The 18,838-nt window shown below is 32.1% G+C and overlaps 1 protein-coding gene across 2 annotated transcripts in view; it reads left to right on the top strand.

The window, feature by feature from the left end:
* The window catches only part of LOC139486849 (ATP-dependent DNA helicase Q5-like), a 74,764-nt gene extending 56,129 nt beyond the window's left edge, over positions 1-18,635 (top strand). For both annotated transcript variants that reach the window (XM_071271911.1, XM_071271912.1), the window contains exons 11-12: positions 11,129-11,204; positions 17,278-18,635. In XM_071271911.1, the coding sequence (XP_071128012.1) occupies positions 11,129-11,204; positions 17,278-17,363 (162 nt within the window). In that variant the 3' untranslated portion in view covers positions 17,364-18,635. The remainder of the gene's footprint in view (positions 1-11,128; positions 11,205-17,277) is intronic.
* The last annotated feature ends 203 nt before the right edge of the window (positions 18,636-18,838 follow it).

Below are 18,838 nucleotides of genomic sequence, written 5' to 3'. Positions count from 1 at the left end.
CAGTTGAATATTTAGAAGAAGTGAATATATATTTTTGCAATCACGAAAGATAAAATCCACATTTCAATAAAATAAGTTTTTTTTAATTTGTTTACATTGAAAAGTACATTTTCAATGCTCTGTGCTGGAAAATACTTTATAAATTAATCAAAAGCCACTCTGCAACTTTTAATCTTCAATGTCATTTAACCTATGTTTTAACTTACAAAATGCCCCAAAACAACATTTTTAGATTATTTTTGTTGACACTTTAAAGTTAGCTTTAAGTTTATCTGTTGGTCTTATGTCTTAAAATGGTGTAATTTACTAGAAGAATTGTAGATTTGCAATTTTTTGAGACCCATGTTATTTATTTGAGCTCATTTTATCTTCATACTGGAAAAGCACTTTTCCTTCTTAAGACCTGCTGTTTATGTAATTTTCAGCATTAGTGCTTTATTAATGATCTTTTTTTTGTCCCCACCATACCTTAATATGAAATTATTCAAACTACTCTTCCAATCTATCCATGAGTAATATCCATCACTTTGATTTTTTTAAATTACCATGTACGGAGAACATATCAATCTATTAGTTCAATAATTTTCGTGTCTGCCCTTCCATTATCATGTGACTCAAGAAAAAATTCAAAATAATGGGTAACAATTGTATCGAAAAGATAAAATCAAGTGCACCTTTTTATGTTAGGGTGTGTTTGAGTTGAATATTTTGTCTTTAAAACATATAAAGCAAGAGTATATGATACATCATCTCGCTTCAGATTCTATTAGTTTTATATATCAAGGCTACAGGTTGACTTTATAACTTAAAAAAATCACAGTACTAAAAGATGAAATATATGTTTCCAGTGAAATACCTTTCTAATGAATCACAAAACAGAGTAGGTGTGTTCGAATAGCTTTTTTTTTTTACTTGATGACAGTCTTTTAAGTTGGATGTTGAAAATGCATAACTTCAAGAAGAAAAAAATTGTGTGATAATTAGGGTTTATAGTCATCAACCACTGAAAATTTTTAGTCTGCCCTTCCACGAAATATTTAATTAGAATTTTTTTAAATAGTATATATTTTCGAAAATTCTACCTGACAACCAACCAGACAATAGTTTTAAGTTGAATCAATGCAGACAAGAACATTAACTGACGCTCATTAGCTAGTAGATACATTTGTATACAACTTACATATAAGGATTGTAATGGTGCTATGTGGATAAATTTATCGGTTTTCAAGAGCTAGATTGGCAGCGCATCATCCCTTCAATGGCTTCAATTTCTATGATTGTAAAAAAGTAGTACGAAGTAGAATCCAGTTATCCTGACTGAATGGGACAAGTATATAGGTTGCACTTTGTAAATACAGCTGTTCACAAAACCACACCTCTTTTGGGGAGATCTAAAATATTCATAGAAAATTAATTTTGTTTACATACTGGTTCCCAGTCATGCTCTCTGTGTTGCATCTCCAGTGGTACAGTTTTAGCCGTAAAAGGAGTTCTTATAGATGGGAAATTGGATGGTCAATATTTACAGAAATGCAACCTTTAACCAAAAATGGCCACAATCATCATTTGGGTATTTAGTTTTGAAAAATGTGCCAGTGAGCCTTCCTATCAGCATGGCTGACATGGTTAAAAACAGATCAATAGGGTAAAATGCAAGCTTTGTCTATTTCTTGCATATCAGTTTTACAGACTTTTTCCTTCATGCTTGAAGATTTTGATTTGATATTTGGTGTATTGTTTTATCATGACAAGTTACAGTTGAAGTGTGAATTTTGTGTTTTGGTCTGATGATTTTGAGTTCTGGTCCTTCTACTTATAAACACCTAAGTAATCAGTTTTCTACACTTTTATTCGTCATACTTGAAGATATTAAGTTGATATTTGTTCTATAGTTTACACAATTACAAGTTATAGATTGAGTTAGAATTTTGTTCCAATTAATACAATTATTTTTTTTTTTTAACAAGTAGGTGACTATGTGTTGCCATGCAATACTCACAAAATGTTTGTTAATGGAGATCTAGATAGTTGAACATTGTAATTTTTTTTGGAGTATTTACTTGCATTAGATCTATAGAGGTCCATAGAATTTCCAACTAAATTCTCTTACAGTTTGAATGCTAGGAAGTTTTAGCTTTACTGTCTGTTTGAACAGATATTAAAAGTGTTTATGTGGTCAGGTTTTTGCTTTTTATCAAATATTTACTCTTTTTGGAGATATATGTTCTTTGTAATTTTTTGGAGTATTTTATACTTGATTAAAAGGTGCACTTGTTATCATTTCTATCACTTTGTCTAGTCTTCAAATTATGAAAGATAGATAGATATCAACTTGAAAAAGCAAAAATGATCAGTAAAAAAATATCTACAAATAAGTCAAATTTTAGAAATCATCATGAAATCAAATGAAAAAAATGTTTTATGACTTTTTTTTGGTTTTGCCAATTATCTTGAAAACTATCATAGATAGAAACTTTAAAATAAAAAAAGATTTACAATACAAGATCTGCCAATAGGTCAGCTTACCTGTAGATGAAAAAAATGTTTTATGCCTTTTTTTTTGGTTTGCCAATTATCTTGAAAACTATCATAGATAGAAACTTTAAAATAAAAAAAGATTTACAATACAAGATCTGCCAATAGGTCAGCTTAACTGTAGATGAATTAGTCAGTTGTCTTAAAAGATTTATGATAATTTAACACTTTTATTGTGTTTTGTGTAAAAACTATGGAATATAGCTAGAGATAAACTGTAAACAGCAAAAATGATCAGCAATACAGGTTCAACAATAAAGTTTTATTTCCATTCCAACTTTCACCTCTATCTATACTCACCATGATAACATACCTTCCTGATTTTGTACTTGAGCAGGATTATCTATAATCACCGGTGTTAAACTGATCACCGTAACTGTAGTTTTGAGGTTTTGAATTTAATATTTAATGAGATTACGATAAAGTTTATGGTGTTTACAGTAGGATTCCGTTTATTTTAAAAGAAGCCGTAAATATTCGATCATCTTACATTTTTGATAAGAACTTTTATATTATTTTACAATTTACTAATTTGATATTTGAGTGCTCTGTTTTATGATGTAAACTGTTGACTTTGTTTCTTCATATTGTTATTGCAATTTACATGTGTTAATATATTGAGAGACCTTATCAAATTATAAAAAAATACTTATCTTGATCTCTTCAGACTCAGGAACCAGTGGTTCGAACCTTTATACGAGGTTAACAGACGGTTTACAATTTAAAGTTGGAAATATCAATTAGATTTGTGTTCGGAAATAAGTTATTTCCAAGCCATAAGATCAATTACGCTTGATTTAAGGTAGATTCATGGTATACCGCCATCTTGGATTGTACAATCGCAGTACAAAATCGATCTTCACTGAAAATCTAAATTAGTCAATTTGACTAATTTAATTAGTCATTTTGACTGTCCTCTAGATGACAATGCACTTTAATCATTTTGACTATGCTCTTAGTCGTTTGACTAGATGGTTAGTCACATTTGACTGAGTAGGGTGGTCATTATGACTATGTTAGGAAGTCAAAATGACTATATGTCATACTCGTTATGACGAATTGGATTGTTCAATTGACTATGCACATTTGTCAGTTTGACAATTGAATGCAGTCCATATGACTGATTGAAATAGTCGGAAGTGACCATGTTGGTTAGTCAACATGATTACTGTGAATAGTCACAACTGTTAGACTGTTATTTTTATTTGTGTTGTGTTTTTTGTTCTACCATTTAATTTGTGTGCGTTTCATTCCGTTTCGTTCTGTTATGGTTCATTTCTTCTGTTATTCTACTTTTTGTTGTTTCTCTTCCATAGGATTGACAAATACATCTGGAATATAATATTATATCATTAAAAATACCACAGCAGCAATACTAACAATGACAATAGTATAGGACCACAAAGTGCTCAATGTTCAAAACCTTCCTATATCTTAAGTTTCCATGTGTAACCATTACTCAGTGACATATATTAAAGACTAAAAATCAAATAAAGAAAATAAATTTATTGTAAACTCATTGTTAATTTGAAGTGTTTATTTCAGATATTTTATCGGTATCAACTTTGCATGTGTCAGTGTGGTATTCTCTATGGTAAAAAATCTCTCAGCTGTGTTCATACAAACAGCAATGTCTTCATTTGCTGAAAAATATAATTATATCATTTTAGAAGCTAAAATATAACAATAGACAAGTATATCAGTCATGTTAAAAGTTTGAAGAAAAAACTAATTTTAAAATCTTTGATCTAGTGATTAAATCACTCATCTTATACCATTAATTTGTAATGTAAGCACTGGGATGTTGACAGCCACCCATCCTATATCACAACATTGTAACATTGTAATGTAAGCACCAGGATCTTGACAGCCACCTATCTTATACCACAACATTTTAATGTAAGCACCAGAATCTTGACAGCCACCCATCTTATACCACAACATTGTAATGTAAGCACCGGGATCTTGCCAGCCACCCATCTTATACCACAACATTGTAATGTAAGCACCGGGATCTTGCCAGCCACCCATCTTATACCACAACATTGTGATATAAGCACCGGGATCTTGACAGCCACCCATCTTATAACACAACATTGTAATATAAGCACCAGGATCTTGACAGCCACCCATCTTATAACACACCATTGTAATGTAAGCACCAGGATCTTGACAGCCACCCATCCTATATCACAGCATTGTAATGTAAGGACCAGGATCTTGACAGCCACCCTGAGTTTTTGATTCAATGTTGTGAATATCAATTGCAGTGTTTATTTTTAACAGGTTTTGCTCAGGTGAAAAAAAAATATCGCTAAATACTCTTTTCAATCGACAATACGTTGAATGTGTATCAAAATTAATATCCCGTATACATATCCCCCCTTTTTTATTGTCGTGACGTCAACATGTGACGATATAACTTTCATTTATACACTTCTTTTTCTTAAATTCAATTTTTGTAAGTAAGAATTAAAACAAATACACATCATACTTACTTTAAACAATTGGTTTATTTGACAAAATAACAGTTTCCGTGCCTTCTGGTTTGTTTACATCTACACAATCTATGGAACAAAGGGAACGCGAAAGAGTTCGCGTGAAAACCGATACTCTACACCACGTGGTGTTGTGACCACTAACATAGTCAATTGACCATGCAGGTAGTCATAATGACTTGACGGGTAGTCATATATGCTTTTGACTACCTTTCGGCTGATATTTGACTAACTGAATAGTCATCATGACTAATTTAGATTTTCAGTGTTGTTATTTGTCCAAATCTGCAAATTTGGAGACAGATTTGCAATATAATTGTTAGACTGTTTATTTTTATAAAGAAAACTATATCATTTATTGTATTATTCAAAGTATATATTTATTTATTTTTTAGAACCATTTTTTTCAAATGAGCCATTTAAGGGGAAATAACTCTTTTAGTAAATAATTATACTGGAATGATAAGGAATTTTTTAATTTTTACTTGTAGCAAGAAAAACAAGTTGGTGATACCAATTTTTATTTTTATTTTCTTAAAACATATTATAAAACGTATCTTCTCACAATTTATTTTAAAATTCTATCTCATAGAAATTTTTTTAAGCACACAAATGTGTTTTTTCATAAACAATCTAACCATTTTTTTCAACTCATAGCTTGAAAAATTGAACAGTGACCCATACTTTTTATCATATTTTTGAAAAAAGCATAGTAAAATCTTCATTTTGGCAAATACTATGAAAATTCTGTTTAAAAAGATATATACTTATGATCTACCTTAATATAATTGTCTGACTGCAGGTATTCAATTTACAGTTAACTTATAGAGATATTGAAGGAAAAGTCTGTGATCAGTATCAGAGTATACATATTGTTTGAGTAGATTGTTTATTTTTACACACGATAAAAAGGAACTCATCAGTACAATGTAGAAAATACGTGTAGCTTTAGATGATGAGTTAACATTAAGGACTTTACCAAATAAAATACACAGATAATTAAAAAAGGACTTGAAAATAAATAAGAATAAAAAGACTCGGTCTACTATTTTTCTTCTTCTATTTAAAAAAAAATAATGACTATGCATTTCTATATTTAAGTAAAAGTATTTCAGAGCATTTCTGGGTGCTAATTAGTCCAAATAATTATGACATCTTGCAAAGCTATTTTAAAAAAATTTCTGGGACGCCTTCCTGTCGTAGAAAAAAAAATAGCCTTGCAAGACGTCATAATTATTTGGAATAGGTGCTAATTAAGTCAACAATTATGTTTTAGATCACAAGTCATAAGTAAGTCACACTTCATGTTAGTATGACCATGCTTTGAATAAGAGTGATTAAAATACTGCTAGTCTGAAAGAGATTGTTTTAAGTTCAAATTTAGGACAAGACTTTTTTATTTACTTTTGCAGGAGTACTTCATCACAATATATATTATTATAAACAATGAATGAGTTTTGTGTTAATCATTTTAAGCAGTTAAGGTTGTGCACAGACAGTATAAGATTTCCTTACCTAGTTTTAGTTAAGTCCACCATCTCACTGACTTAAAGAGAATAATTAATCCAGTCAAATATTCACAGCTGAACTCGCCATTACTTTTTCAAACAAACACACTAAATGTGTGTACATTGTGTTCAAATGCAAGTTGACATCGATGTGTAAGACCAAAAAACTACAATGTCAAAAAATGTCTTTCTTTTGGAATTAAGTTCAAACAGGGTTTCCTTAGGGGTGATAGAACAATAGACTTAAGTTTTTTTTTAACTTTGAGATAGACTTCTATGAAATAACAAATACCAATCATGACACATCAGATAATTTTAATATTGATTTTTCAAACAATTAATTATTTACACAAGTTTCATATGTCACGTTTTAGAAATAGTTGCGACAAGACAAAAAACCACTATGGCAATCTACTTTTAGAAATATGTAGAAATAACAATCTGTTTATTTTAAACGGTAGGGTTGAAGGTGATAAAGAAGGCTTATTTACATGTCGCCAGTCAAGTGTGGTTGACTATTTTATTTGTACATATAATTTGTTATCATGTGTTGTAAATATGTCTGTACTTGATTTTTCTGCTCTTTTTTCCGATGTTCATTCGCCTCTGAACTGTAAGCTAGTCTTCAACTCGATTGATAACATCGTCGAATGCGATAACATTTTAATAAACGATTTTACATGCCATGAAAGAAAGGGCTTCAAAAAATGGGATTGTGAAAAAGAAGCCGAATTTTTGAGAAATATCGATAGAAATAAAATCGATCAATTAAATAATGATTTAACTATGTTGAATACCAGTGAGTATACTGGCTCAAGAAAATATTAATAAAATAGTTGAATCTGTAAATGGTTTAATGCTGGATTCAGCCGAAAAGGTGTTTGGATCTTTTACATATAAACGACATGAAAAGAAATGTCGAAAAAAAGTTATTAAACCTTGGTTTGACAAAATATGTTGGGGAAAAAAGGCGGTGCTTTCGAACAGCAAAAAGAAGATATAAATACAATAAAACATGTTTAAAAAGAGAGGAGATGAAGAATACAGAACGTGAATATAAGAGGCAAATGAACATTTCTATTAACAAGCATAAAAAAGCCATGAGAAAAAAGATGAATGTTTTAAAAAATAGTAATTCTAAAGAATTTTGGAAGATATTGAACTCGTATAAAGAGAAAAAAAGGAATAATATTCCTGTTGATATACTTTTTGAATTTTTCAAAAATTTAAATTCGTCAGATCCTGACGCTGGTGAAGAAACTATTATAGATGAAAATAACGAACTTAATTCGTTATTAAACAGTTCTATTACGGAAAATGAAATTTTTAAATGCATCAAAAATCTTAAAAATGGCAAAGCTTGTGGCGATGACTTCATCATAAATGAATATATTAAGAGCACCTCTCAGATTTTCATGCCAATCTATGTTAAACTGTTCAATATTGTATTTGATACTGGAAAAGTGCCTGAACTTTGGCTTGTTGGTAATGTTATACCTTTTTATAAAAACAAAGGTGACCAGTCAGATCCCCAAAACTACAGACCTATAACTATATTAAGCTGTATGGGTAAACTTTTACGTCAATTTTGAATTTAAGATTGAGTAATTTTTTGGAAGAATATTTGTTGTTAAATGAAAACCAGTTTGGTTTCAGAAAGGGTTATTCCACTATAGACAGCATATTTACTCTGCATATTTTATTTGAATTACTGAGACAAAAAAAGAAAAAACTTTTTTGTGCTTTTATTGATTTTGCTAAAGCTTTCGATACAGTTTGGAGATCTGGTCTTTGGTCAAAACTATTTTACATACAGTGAATGGGAAGATGTATAACACTATATTTAATATGTATAAAAATGTGAAATCACGAATTTTCAATGATGGAGAATATTCAGACTACTTTCCATGTAATGTAGGTGTAAGACAGGGAGAAAATTTATCTCCCATACTTTTTTCTATTTATCTAAATGATTTAGAAAGCTTTTTTCAGAACAAAAATATAAGCGGTTTGAAATCTTTATCAGATCAGATAGAGAATGAGCTAAATATGTATTTAAAACTGTTTGTTGTATTGTACGCAGACGACACTGTACTTATGTCAGAAACACAAGCAGATCTACAAAAACAATTAGACGCTTTAAAGGAATATTGTGATACATGGAAATTAAAAGTCAATATCCCAAAAAGCAAAATAGTAATTTTTTCTAAAGGTAGACCACTACAAAATGTTAGTTTTAAATATGCTGATATTGTGTTAGAAATTGTTGAAGAATTTACATATCTTGGTGTATTATTTTCTAGAACAGGAAGTTTCACAAAAGCAAAAAAGGCACAAGCTGATAAAGCAACAAGGGCTATGTACGACATTCTGAAAAAGGGGAGATTACATAATTTAGATATTAAAAGCCAGCTAGAACTATTTGATAAAGTAGTTAAGCCTATATTATTATACGGGTGTGAAGTCTGGGGAATGGGTAACACCTCTGTTATAGAACGTGTTCATCTAAAATTTTGTAAATTACTGCTTAATCTTAAAAAGTCCACGCCTGATTTTATGATATATGGGGAACTTGGCCGATTCCCATTGGATATTTTTATTAAATTACGTACTATAAGTTATTGGGAAAAGCTTGTAACTGGGGAAAATAAGAAACTTCCTGTTATTCTATACAATCTTGTTACTGGTAGTTATAATGGAAATATAGCTTGGTTCAAGAATGTAAAATCTGTGCTTGATAATTGTGGACTATCAAATATATGGAACACTAAATATTTTATAAGTAAAAACTGGTTGTATGATACTGTTAAATTAAGACTAACTGACCAGTTCAGACAGACATGGTATGCTACTGTACAGAATTCTCCAAAAGCTCTAAATTATAAGTTATTCAAAAATAGTTTAAATTTTGAATTTTACTTTGATATTTTAGATGACAAAAACATTGCTTCTTTTTGTAGATTTAGAACTTTGAACACAAAAATTCCTATCGAAATTGGTAGATGGCAAAACATTCAGAGAGAAAATCGTATTTGTACTTTGTGCAATAACGGTGATATTGGCGACGAGTTCCATTACATTTTAGAATGCTTAGCAATAGACGATAGTAGACAATTGCTACTAAAGAAACCTTTTATAAACAGACCAAATATTCTAAAATTTCAAGGTCTCATGAATAGTAGCAACCCGTCTGAACTAAACAATTTGTGCAAGTTTATAAGAATTATTATTAAATGCCTAGAATCTCCTGGGTAATCACTTTAATTATGTCTCTATTTTTACATTTGTATTTAAAATTTATACTATGTTAATTTATTTGTATATGTCTCTGTACCATTGAACTTTGGTTTACGAGAATAAAGATATATATACTATTAATTTTTTGTATAGTATATATATATAATCTTTGTTTATCTGTGATAAAAGAAGAAAAATGATAGACAATTTCGCAAAATTTATAAACGACGATCAACAGCGTTACGTAATTGTTCTTTTAATAATAAGAACCATCCTTAAAAAATCGAAAGAAATCTATTTCTGACCCTAATGGCAATAAAGAAACTGAAAAAAGAAAAACTTCCAAATTAGCGCCAAATTATTTTTTCCACAAAATTAACACAATTTCAGAATGGCGGGTTTTAATATCAATCCCATTGTTGTCTTGAGAAAGTAGCAACAACGGTCGTTTCTAAGGGCTTACTGTATATTCTTAATATAGGTTGTGCCAAAAAGTATACCAAAATTTGTAAATGATCATGAAAAGTTGCAAACTTAAATTATCTTGAAAAACATTTTGATCACGAATGTTGTTTACGCATTTGTTGTTATCTTTTCACATTTTTTTTTCCTTAAATAGTTTCCTAGCAGAGGTTTCTGACAAAATCAGTTACTATGATCATAGACATGTTTTATACAGTTACGATTATCTTTCAAGTTATTTTTCCACAAGTTACGACTATCTTCTTTTGGAGTTACGATGATCTTCTGTAAATTTTCAATGGCTTTTATTTCCGTAATAAGGTCACATATGATATTAATAACACACACATACAACAATATCGTACATATCAACATAGCAGGTGAGTGACAAGGAGAAATTACAAAAAGACGATTTTACCTGTTTTGGGCTCCGCCATGTTGGGATCACCGTAACTGCAGTTACGGTGATCAGTTTCACACCAGTGTATAATGGTTATAACCTGGCTGATGAATTTGAATATGTCTATCTTATAAAATTACTTCAGCAATCTCTATAATCATGATAGTGTTGTAGTTATAAATGCTTTCAAATTAAGATCATAGTCAGATCATAAAGTGAAGAAATCATCTGTCTGCAAATGATCTGTTAACTTAATTCAATAAAATATCAAAGCATAGTATGTAACTGTTTCAAAAATTGAGTTGATATAAAATACTTAAAAAGCACAGACCAAAATTCCTTTTTGGTTTGATATTTGTATGTTCCAAAACCATTCCAAGTCTTATGCATGAACATCTATACCTGCACTTGCACAAGGTTAATTGATCTATCCAATGCACCTCAAGTATTTTAAACAGTTTGAACAGTGTCTTTTTATTTAATTTCAGGATTTATTTAAGTCTGTTGCCAAAATATTGTCACACAAAGTATTGGAGAAATGTGAAAGTAAAGATAAAGAGAAAGGTAAATTGATTTGGTGGTGGGGTAGGGGTGCTGATAGTAAAGATAAAGAGAAAGGTAAATTGATTTGGTGGTGGGGTAGGGGTGCTGATAGTAAAGATAAAGAGAAAGGTAAATTGATTTGGTGGTGGGGTAGGGGTGCTGATAGTAAAGATAAAGAAAAAGGTATATTGATTTGGTGGTGGGGTAGGGGTGCTGATAGTAAAGATAAAGAGAAAGGTAAATTGATTTGGTGGTGGGGTAGGGGTGCTGATAGTAAAGATAAAGAGAAAGGTATATTGATTTGGTGGTGGGGTAGGGGTGCTGATAGTAAAGATAAAGAGAAAGGTAAATTGATTTGGTGGTGGGGTAGGGGTGCTGATAGTAAAGGTAGGGGTGCTGATAGTAAAGATAAAGAGAAAGGTAAATTGATTTGGTGGTGGGGTAGGGGTGCTGATAGTAAAGATAAAGAAAAAGGTATATTGATTTGGTGGTGGGGTAGGGGTGCTGATAGTAAAGATAAAGAGAAAGGTAAATTGATTTGGTGGTGGGGTAGGGGTGCTGATAGTAAAGATAAAGAGAAAGGTAAATTGATTTGGTGGTGGGGTAGGGGTGCTGATAGTAAAGATAAAGAGAAAGGTATATTGATTTGGTGGTGGGGTAGGGGTGCTGATAGTAAAGATAAAGAGAAAGGTAAATTGATTTGGTGGTGGGGTAGGGGTGCTGATAGTAAAGATAAAGAGAAAGGTAAATTGATTTGGTGGTGGGGTAGGGGTGCTGATAGTAAAAATAAAGAGAAAGGTAAATTGATTTGGTGGTGGGGTAGGGGTGCTGATAGTAAAGATAAAGAGAAAGGTAAATTGATTTGGTGGTGGGGTAGGGGTGCTGATAGTAAAGATAAAGAGAAAGGTAAATTGATTTGGTGGTGGGGTAGGGGTGCTGATAGTAAAGATAAAGAGAAAGGTATATTGATTTGGTGGTGGGGTAGGGGTGCTGATAGTAAAGATAAAGAGAAAGGTATATTGATTTGGTGGTGGGGTAGGGGTGCTGATAGTAAAGATAAAGAGAAAGGTAAATTGATTTGGTGGTGGGGTAGGGGTGCTGATAGTAAAAATAAAGAGAAAGGTAAATTGATTTGGTGGTGGGGTAGGGGTGCTGATAGTAAAGATAAAGAGAAAGGTAAATTGATTTGGTGGTGGGGTAGGGGTGCTGATAGTAAAGATAAAGAGAAAGGTAAATTGATTTGGTGGTGGGGTGGGGGTGGTATATTGATTTGGTGGTGGGGTAGGGGTGCTGATAGTAAAGATAAAGAGAAAGGTATATTGATTTGGTGGTGGGGTAGGGGTGCTGATAGTAAAGATAAAGAGAAAGGTAAATTGATTTGGTGGTGGGGTAGGGGTGCTGATAGTAAAGATAAAGAGAAAGGTAAATTGATTTGGTGGTGGGGTAGGGGTGCTGATAGTAAAGATAAAGAGAAAGGTATATTGATTTGGTGGTGGGGTAGGGGTGCTGATAGTAAAGATAAAGAGAAAGGTATATTGATTTGGTGGTGGGGTAGGGGTGCTGATAGTAAAGATAAAGAGAAAGGTAAATTGATTTGGTGGTGGGGTAGGGGTGCTGATAGTAAAGATAAAGAGAAAGGCATATTGATTTGGTGGTGGGGTAGGGGTGCTGATAGTAAAGATAAAGAGAAAGGTAAATTGATTTGGTGGTGGGGTAGGGGTGCTGATAGTAAAAATAAAGAGAAAGGCATATTGATTTGGTGGTGGGGTAGGGGTGCTGATAGTAAAGATAAAGAGAAAGGTATATTGATTTGGTGGTGGGGTAGGGGTGCTGATAGTAAAGATAAAGAGAAAGGCATATTGATTTGGTGGTGGGGTAGGGGTGCTGATAGTAAAGATAAAGAGAAAGGTATATTGATTTGGTGGTGGGGTAGGGGTGCTGATAGTAAAGATAAAGAGAAAGGTAAATTGATTTGGTGGTGGGGTAGGGGTGCTGATAGTAAAGATAAAGAGAAAGGTAAATTGATTTGGTGGTGGGGTAGGGGTGCTGATAGTAAAGATAAAGAGAAAGGTAAATTGATTTGGTGGTGGGGTAGGGGTGCTGATAGTAAAAATAAAGAGAAAGGTATATTGATTTGGTGGTGGGGTAGGGGTGCTGATAGTAAAGATAAAGAGAAAGGTAAATTGATTTGGTGGTGGGGTAGGGGTGCTGATAGTAAAGATAAAGAGAAAGGTAAATTGATTTGGTGGTGGGGTAGGGGTGCTGATAGTAAAGATAAAGAGAAAGGTAAATTGATTTGGTGGTGGGGTAGGGGTGCTGATAGTAAAGATAAAGAGAAAGGCATATTGATTTGGTGGTGGGGTAGGGGTGCTGATAGTAAAGATAAAGAGAAAGGTAAATTGATTTGGTGGTGGGGTAGGGGTGCTGATAGTAAAGATAAAGAGAAAGGTATATTGATTTGGTGGTGGGGTAGGGGTGCTGATAGTAAAGATAAAGAGAAAGGTAAATTGATTTGGTGGTGGGGTAGGGGTGCTGATAGTAAAGATAAAGAGAAAGGTAAATTGATTTGGTGGTGGGGTAGGGGTGCTGATAGTAAAGATAAAGAGAAAGGTAAATTGATTTGGTGGTGGGGTAGGGGTGCTGATAGTAAAGATAAAGAGAAAGGTATATTGATTTGGTGGTGGGGTAGGGGTGCTGATAGTAAAGATAAAGAGAAAGGTATATTGATTTGGTGGTGGGGTAGGGGTGCTGATAGTAAAGATAAAGAGAAAGGTAAATTGATTTGGTGGTGGGGTAGGGGTGCTGATAGTAAAGATAAAGAGAAAGGTAAATTGATTTGGTGGTGGGGTAGGGGTGCTGATAGTAAAGATAAAGAGAAAGGTAAATTGATTTGGTGGTGGGGTAGGGGTGCTGATAGTAAAGATAAAGAGAAAGGTAAATTGATTTGGTGGTGGGGTAGGGGTGCTGATAGTAAAGATAAAGAGAAAGGTATATTGATTTGGTGGTGGGGTAGGGGTGCTGATAGTAAAGATAAAGAGAAAGGTAAATTGATTTGGTGGTGGGGTAGGGGTGGTGATAGTAAAAATAAAGAGAAAGGTATATTGATTTGGTGGTGGGGTAGGGGTGCTGATAGTAAAAATAAAGAGAAAGGTATATTGATTTGGTGGTGGGGTAGGGGTGCTGATAGTAAAGATAAAGAGAAAGGTAAATTGATTTGGTGGTGGGGTAGGGGTGCTGATAGTAAAAATAAAGAGAAAGGTATATTGATTTGGTGGTGGGGTAGGGGTGCTGATAGTAAAAATAAAGAGAAAGGTATATTGATTTGGTGGTGGGGTAGGGGTGCTGATAGTAAAGATAAAGAGAAAGGCATATTGATTTGGTGGTGGGGTAGGGGTGCTGATAGTAAAAATAAAGAGAAAGGTATATTGATTTGGTGGTGGGGTAGGGGTGCTGATAGAGCTGATATCGCATGAATATACATGAGGTAAACCTTCCAAATATCTACAGATTGCCTAAAGGTTACAATACACATTGCATAAGCATTTCTATTACTTTCATAAAAATAAAATTGTGAGGAGACAATAGTTGATACTAATTGAAGTAAATTTGACAGTTTTTACCGGCATCCTTTTATTGGTTATTGATGTATTTTCCTAAATAGTGATTAATTCTACAATGTATATTTGTGGCTTTGTTTAAGAATTTAAATATTGATCAGAAGCAATTCAGTTTGTGTATTTAATAATCTGATAATAATTTAGAATATGGTATCACCACCTACTTTAAGGTTTTGAATTTTGGAAGAATTCCTCAACATTTTGGAAAAAAATAAAATATATAACTCCGAGGAAAATTCCAAACAGAAAGTTCCTAATCAAATAGCAATATCAAAATTCTAAACACATCAAGGGAATGGATAACAACTGTCATATTTCTTAGTTGGTTCAGGCATTTTTTAATGTAGAAAACGATGGATTAATTATAAAAAAAAAGAAGATGTGGTATGAGACAACTCATCAACAGAGACCAGATGACACAAAAATTAACAACTATAGCTCACCGTAAGGCTATCAACAATGAGCAATAGCCCATACCACATAGTCAGCTATAGTAAGCATCGAAATGACAAATAAATATAGAACACATCAACAAACGACAACCACTTTATTACAGGCTCCTGACTTGGGACAGGATCATAAAGATGTGTCTGAGTTAAACATGTACGCTAAACCCTCTCCCTAACCTGTGACAGTGGTATAACAGTACAACATAAGAACAAACTATAAAAATCAGTTGAAAAAGGTGTTAATCTTCAGATGGATACAAATAGAAATACATTAAAAAAAAACAAGGCAGGTTCTTGTATATATATCAACATCAAAAAGACACTAAGTATAGATCTCAGAGTACTCACTGACAGCTAGTTCAGAGCCAATAAAAACATAAAAAAAATCATGCATATAAGACTAAAATATCAACCAGTACACATCTAATATCCAATGGAATTATGTGTAAAGATTATAAACAGTCCGGGAAAACATGACGTTCTGTAAACATGGTTTTATAGCTAGCTAAACCTCTCCCATGTATGGCAGTCACATAAAATTCCATTATATTGACAACGATGTGTGAACAAAACAAACAGACATAATAGGCTGGGTTTCGGCTGGCAGTCCCCATTTACGCAATTTGCGAAAAAATAGTAATTGTGGCAATTAAAATTCGTCACTTGGCAAAAGAAATATATTTATTTTCATCCATCTTGTTTATTTACTTTTTTGGGGTTTCTCAGTCTTAACCTGATCAGACAATTCTCTGAATTCACCTTGAACTCGTTAAGATTTTAACAGAAAATCAATAATCAGCTGATTGCATTTTATAGCTATGGACAACAAAGGACTAATTAATAAATCTGTTGATTGTATTGTTTGACAAAATGATATGGTTAAATGGGGTCTGTAACATGAAGAATTTATTAACCACTTTGCAACGCACATGTTTCGAAGCAAACTTTTGACTTCTCTCCTTCTTTTAAGTTGTAAAAACTACTTCTTAGTACAAAAGAGCACACATTTTTCTTTTGAAGAAACTTTCCCAAAGAACTGTACATCTTTCTGGTACACGTATTATATGGTCAAAACATGTCCAAGAATTTTGTTGTATTCCGGGACTTATATCTTCTTTATTATTAAAAGTAAGTGGCCCCCCTCTTTTAGAAAAGTTGTTCAAAATAAAATGAATTTTCCCCTTTTAAGTTACAAAAAAAAGTTCTTCTTTACAAACTCATCTTATTTAGGGGGAGGGGGGCAGGGTTAGAAAAGAAGGAAAATTTTAAATGAAAAATATATTTATGTTACTTTGTGAAAAAAGTAATAAAGTGGCGAAAAATATATTGTTTTGGCAAAAGAGGTGGGACCCAGGGGAAACCCTGATAATAGGTAAAAATGGCAGTAGTAGGGGTCAAAGAAGTCAACATTGTGCTATTTATTATCTTAATCACTATTTAAACAAACATAATATGTAAACAAATAAAAACAAAAAGTCTTATAGACAAACAACATAAGCAATAATATAAGACAAAAATACAAAAGTTTACCATTGCACACTAACACAATGATTGGATGTATTAGTTCTGAGCCACGTGAAATGAATATCACCAATACAGACTACTGTGGAGTCATTTATTTTCGTTGGAAGCAATTTTCGTAGATTGATGAAATCTTGCATATTTGTGGATATTTGAATTCATGGTTTTGGTAAAGTCTGCATACATTTCTATAGAAAACTTGTATTTCGTTGAACATTTAAATTTGTGATTCCACTGTTCCACGAAATACACGAAAATTAGTATCCAATGAATATTAATGGATCCACAGTAATCAGTAAAACTAATAATTTACAAAGACAATAAAAAAAACTACTATAACACATTATCAGGTACAACTGTATTACAACGAGGTAATTTTTTGTAAAAAAAAAGACTTGCTTTTTAAAATGAATTGTAATTTGTATAAATGTTTTAAACTGCAATAATTAGTTTATACATGTATTTTATATTAAGTACTTGTTGACTATAATAATATTTATTTTTTAGTTAAAGACAAAGTGAAACGAACCATAAAGCAACTTTTTTCAAAGCGAACAGAAATAAATAGTGTGGATGACATAGAAAACCTGTAGTATAAGAACAGATTGTTATGTTTTCTTATAAAGAGGATTGCATTATTTATTAATTTAAACATGATTAGTTAAAAATCTCCTGTTTGATTCCTATTCAGACCAGTTTAATCTCTTCATTGTATACTGCTACATTGACATCAACAACACTTAAGTAAATTGTATCTTTTATTGATTAGATCTGAATCATCAGGACAAAGTATACAAATTCAGAACCCTTGAAGTACAAAAAACAGTATCTTGTATGTGACATCATAATTGTCTATTGTTGACATCAATTACTATAGGAAACTATATATAATTATGTAATGTTGAACAGAAAATGAATCAAACATAGTATAATGCAAATGAAGTTAATAGGGATGACATCAAAAGTTCAATGTAGGATAAAAAACTTAATTCATATAGTTTTTTCACTGACCCCCCTACCCCCCTACCCCCCCTGTGGGAAAAAATGATTGACCAATAAGGATACATATAAAATCGATGTCAATTAAACAAAACTTGCAGCAAGTTTGACCCACCCCCAAACTATTAAATTAAGTTTTGTATCCTTCATTTTTTATGTGGTCCCTTCATATTCAGACTTAATCTATCATTGTTGTTCTTTATCCTGCAATCAGCCAACTATCATGACTATTGTACAAATAACAGGTACACAAACAATGCTTTATTTCTTCTGTTATCCATTTCCGTGTTAAGCAAGCTTTTATATGGTAATAGTTCATTGTGGTCCATGTTTCAACCGATTTCTTTGAAAAATCTGAGGCAATGATTTGGATTTTAAAGCCCAACACTGTACCTGTTATGAATTGCAGGATTTAACAATAAATTTACATTGTCGAAAATATGAAATGTATTTGTACTCGCAACAAAACAGGAGAAAAGCTCAGCAAGCCTCTCTTTTAATCCTGTTTCTAAAGCTCATTCTACTAAATTTTATAATACATTTTCCAACAATGTACATATATACTGTGGATTCATTTTTATTCGTTGGATACCAATTTTCGTGGGTTTCGTAGATCTACATACAGGTTAACCACGAAATCAAATGTTCAACAAATTACAAATATCATAGGCTTTGTATACAGAGATTGCTAAACCACGAAATCAAATATCCACGAAACAGCAAGTTTTCCTCTATCCACGAAAATTGATACCCACAAAAATAAATGAATCCACAGTATTATATTTATCTTAAAAAATGGTTGTAAACTATTCTGATGCTATGTGTATAAATTAAATGTGTTTTTTTAATAAATATAACATGAAGAAGCTGAATGTGTAACATGAATGTAAGTACAAAGTCAGTGTACAGTTTGTTTAAAGTTTTTTCCTAATTTGGACAACACTTTAACAAAACTGACTGGCTCCTGTTTGGCCAGAGGTACTACTTCCAATCCTATTGCCTCATTTTAGAAAAATTAAACACTTTTTGAAAATAAGATATTGAAATCTTTTGGAGGGAAAAAAAGTTT

This window comes from Mytilus edulis, chromosome 8 (genome assembly GCF_963676685.1).
Source record: "Mytilus edulis chromosome 8, xbMytEdul2.2, whole genome shotgun sequence".
In the NCBI taxonomy this organism is placed as follows: Eukaryota; Metazoa; Mollusca; class Bivalvia; order Mytilida; family Mytilidae; genus Mytilus; species Mytilus edulis.
This window is presented reverse-complemented; position numbering and strand designations above follow the sequence as displayed.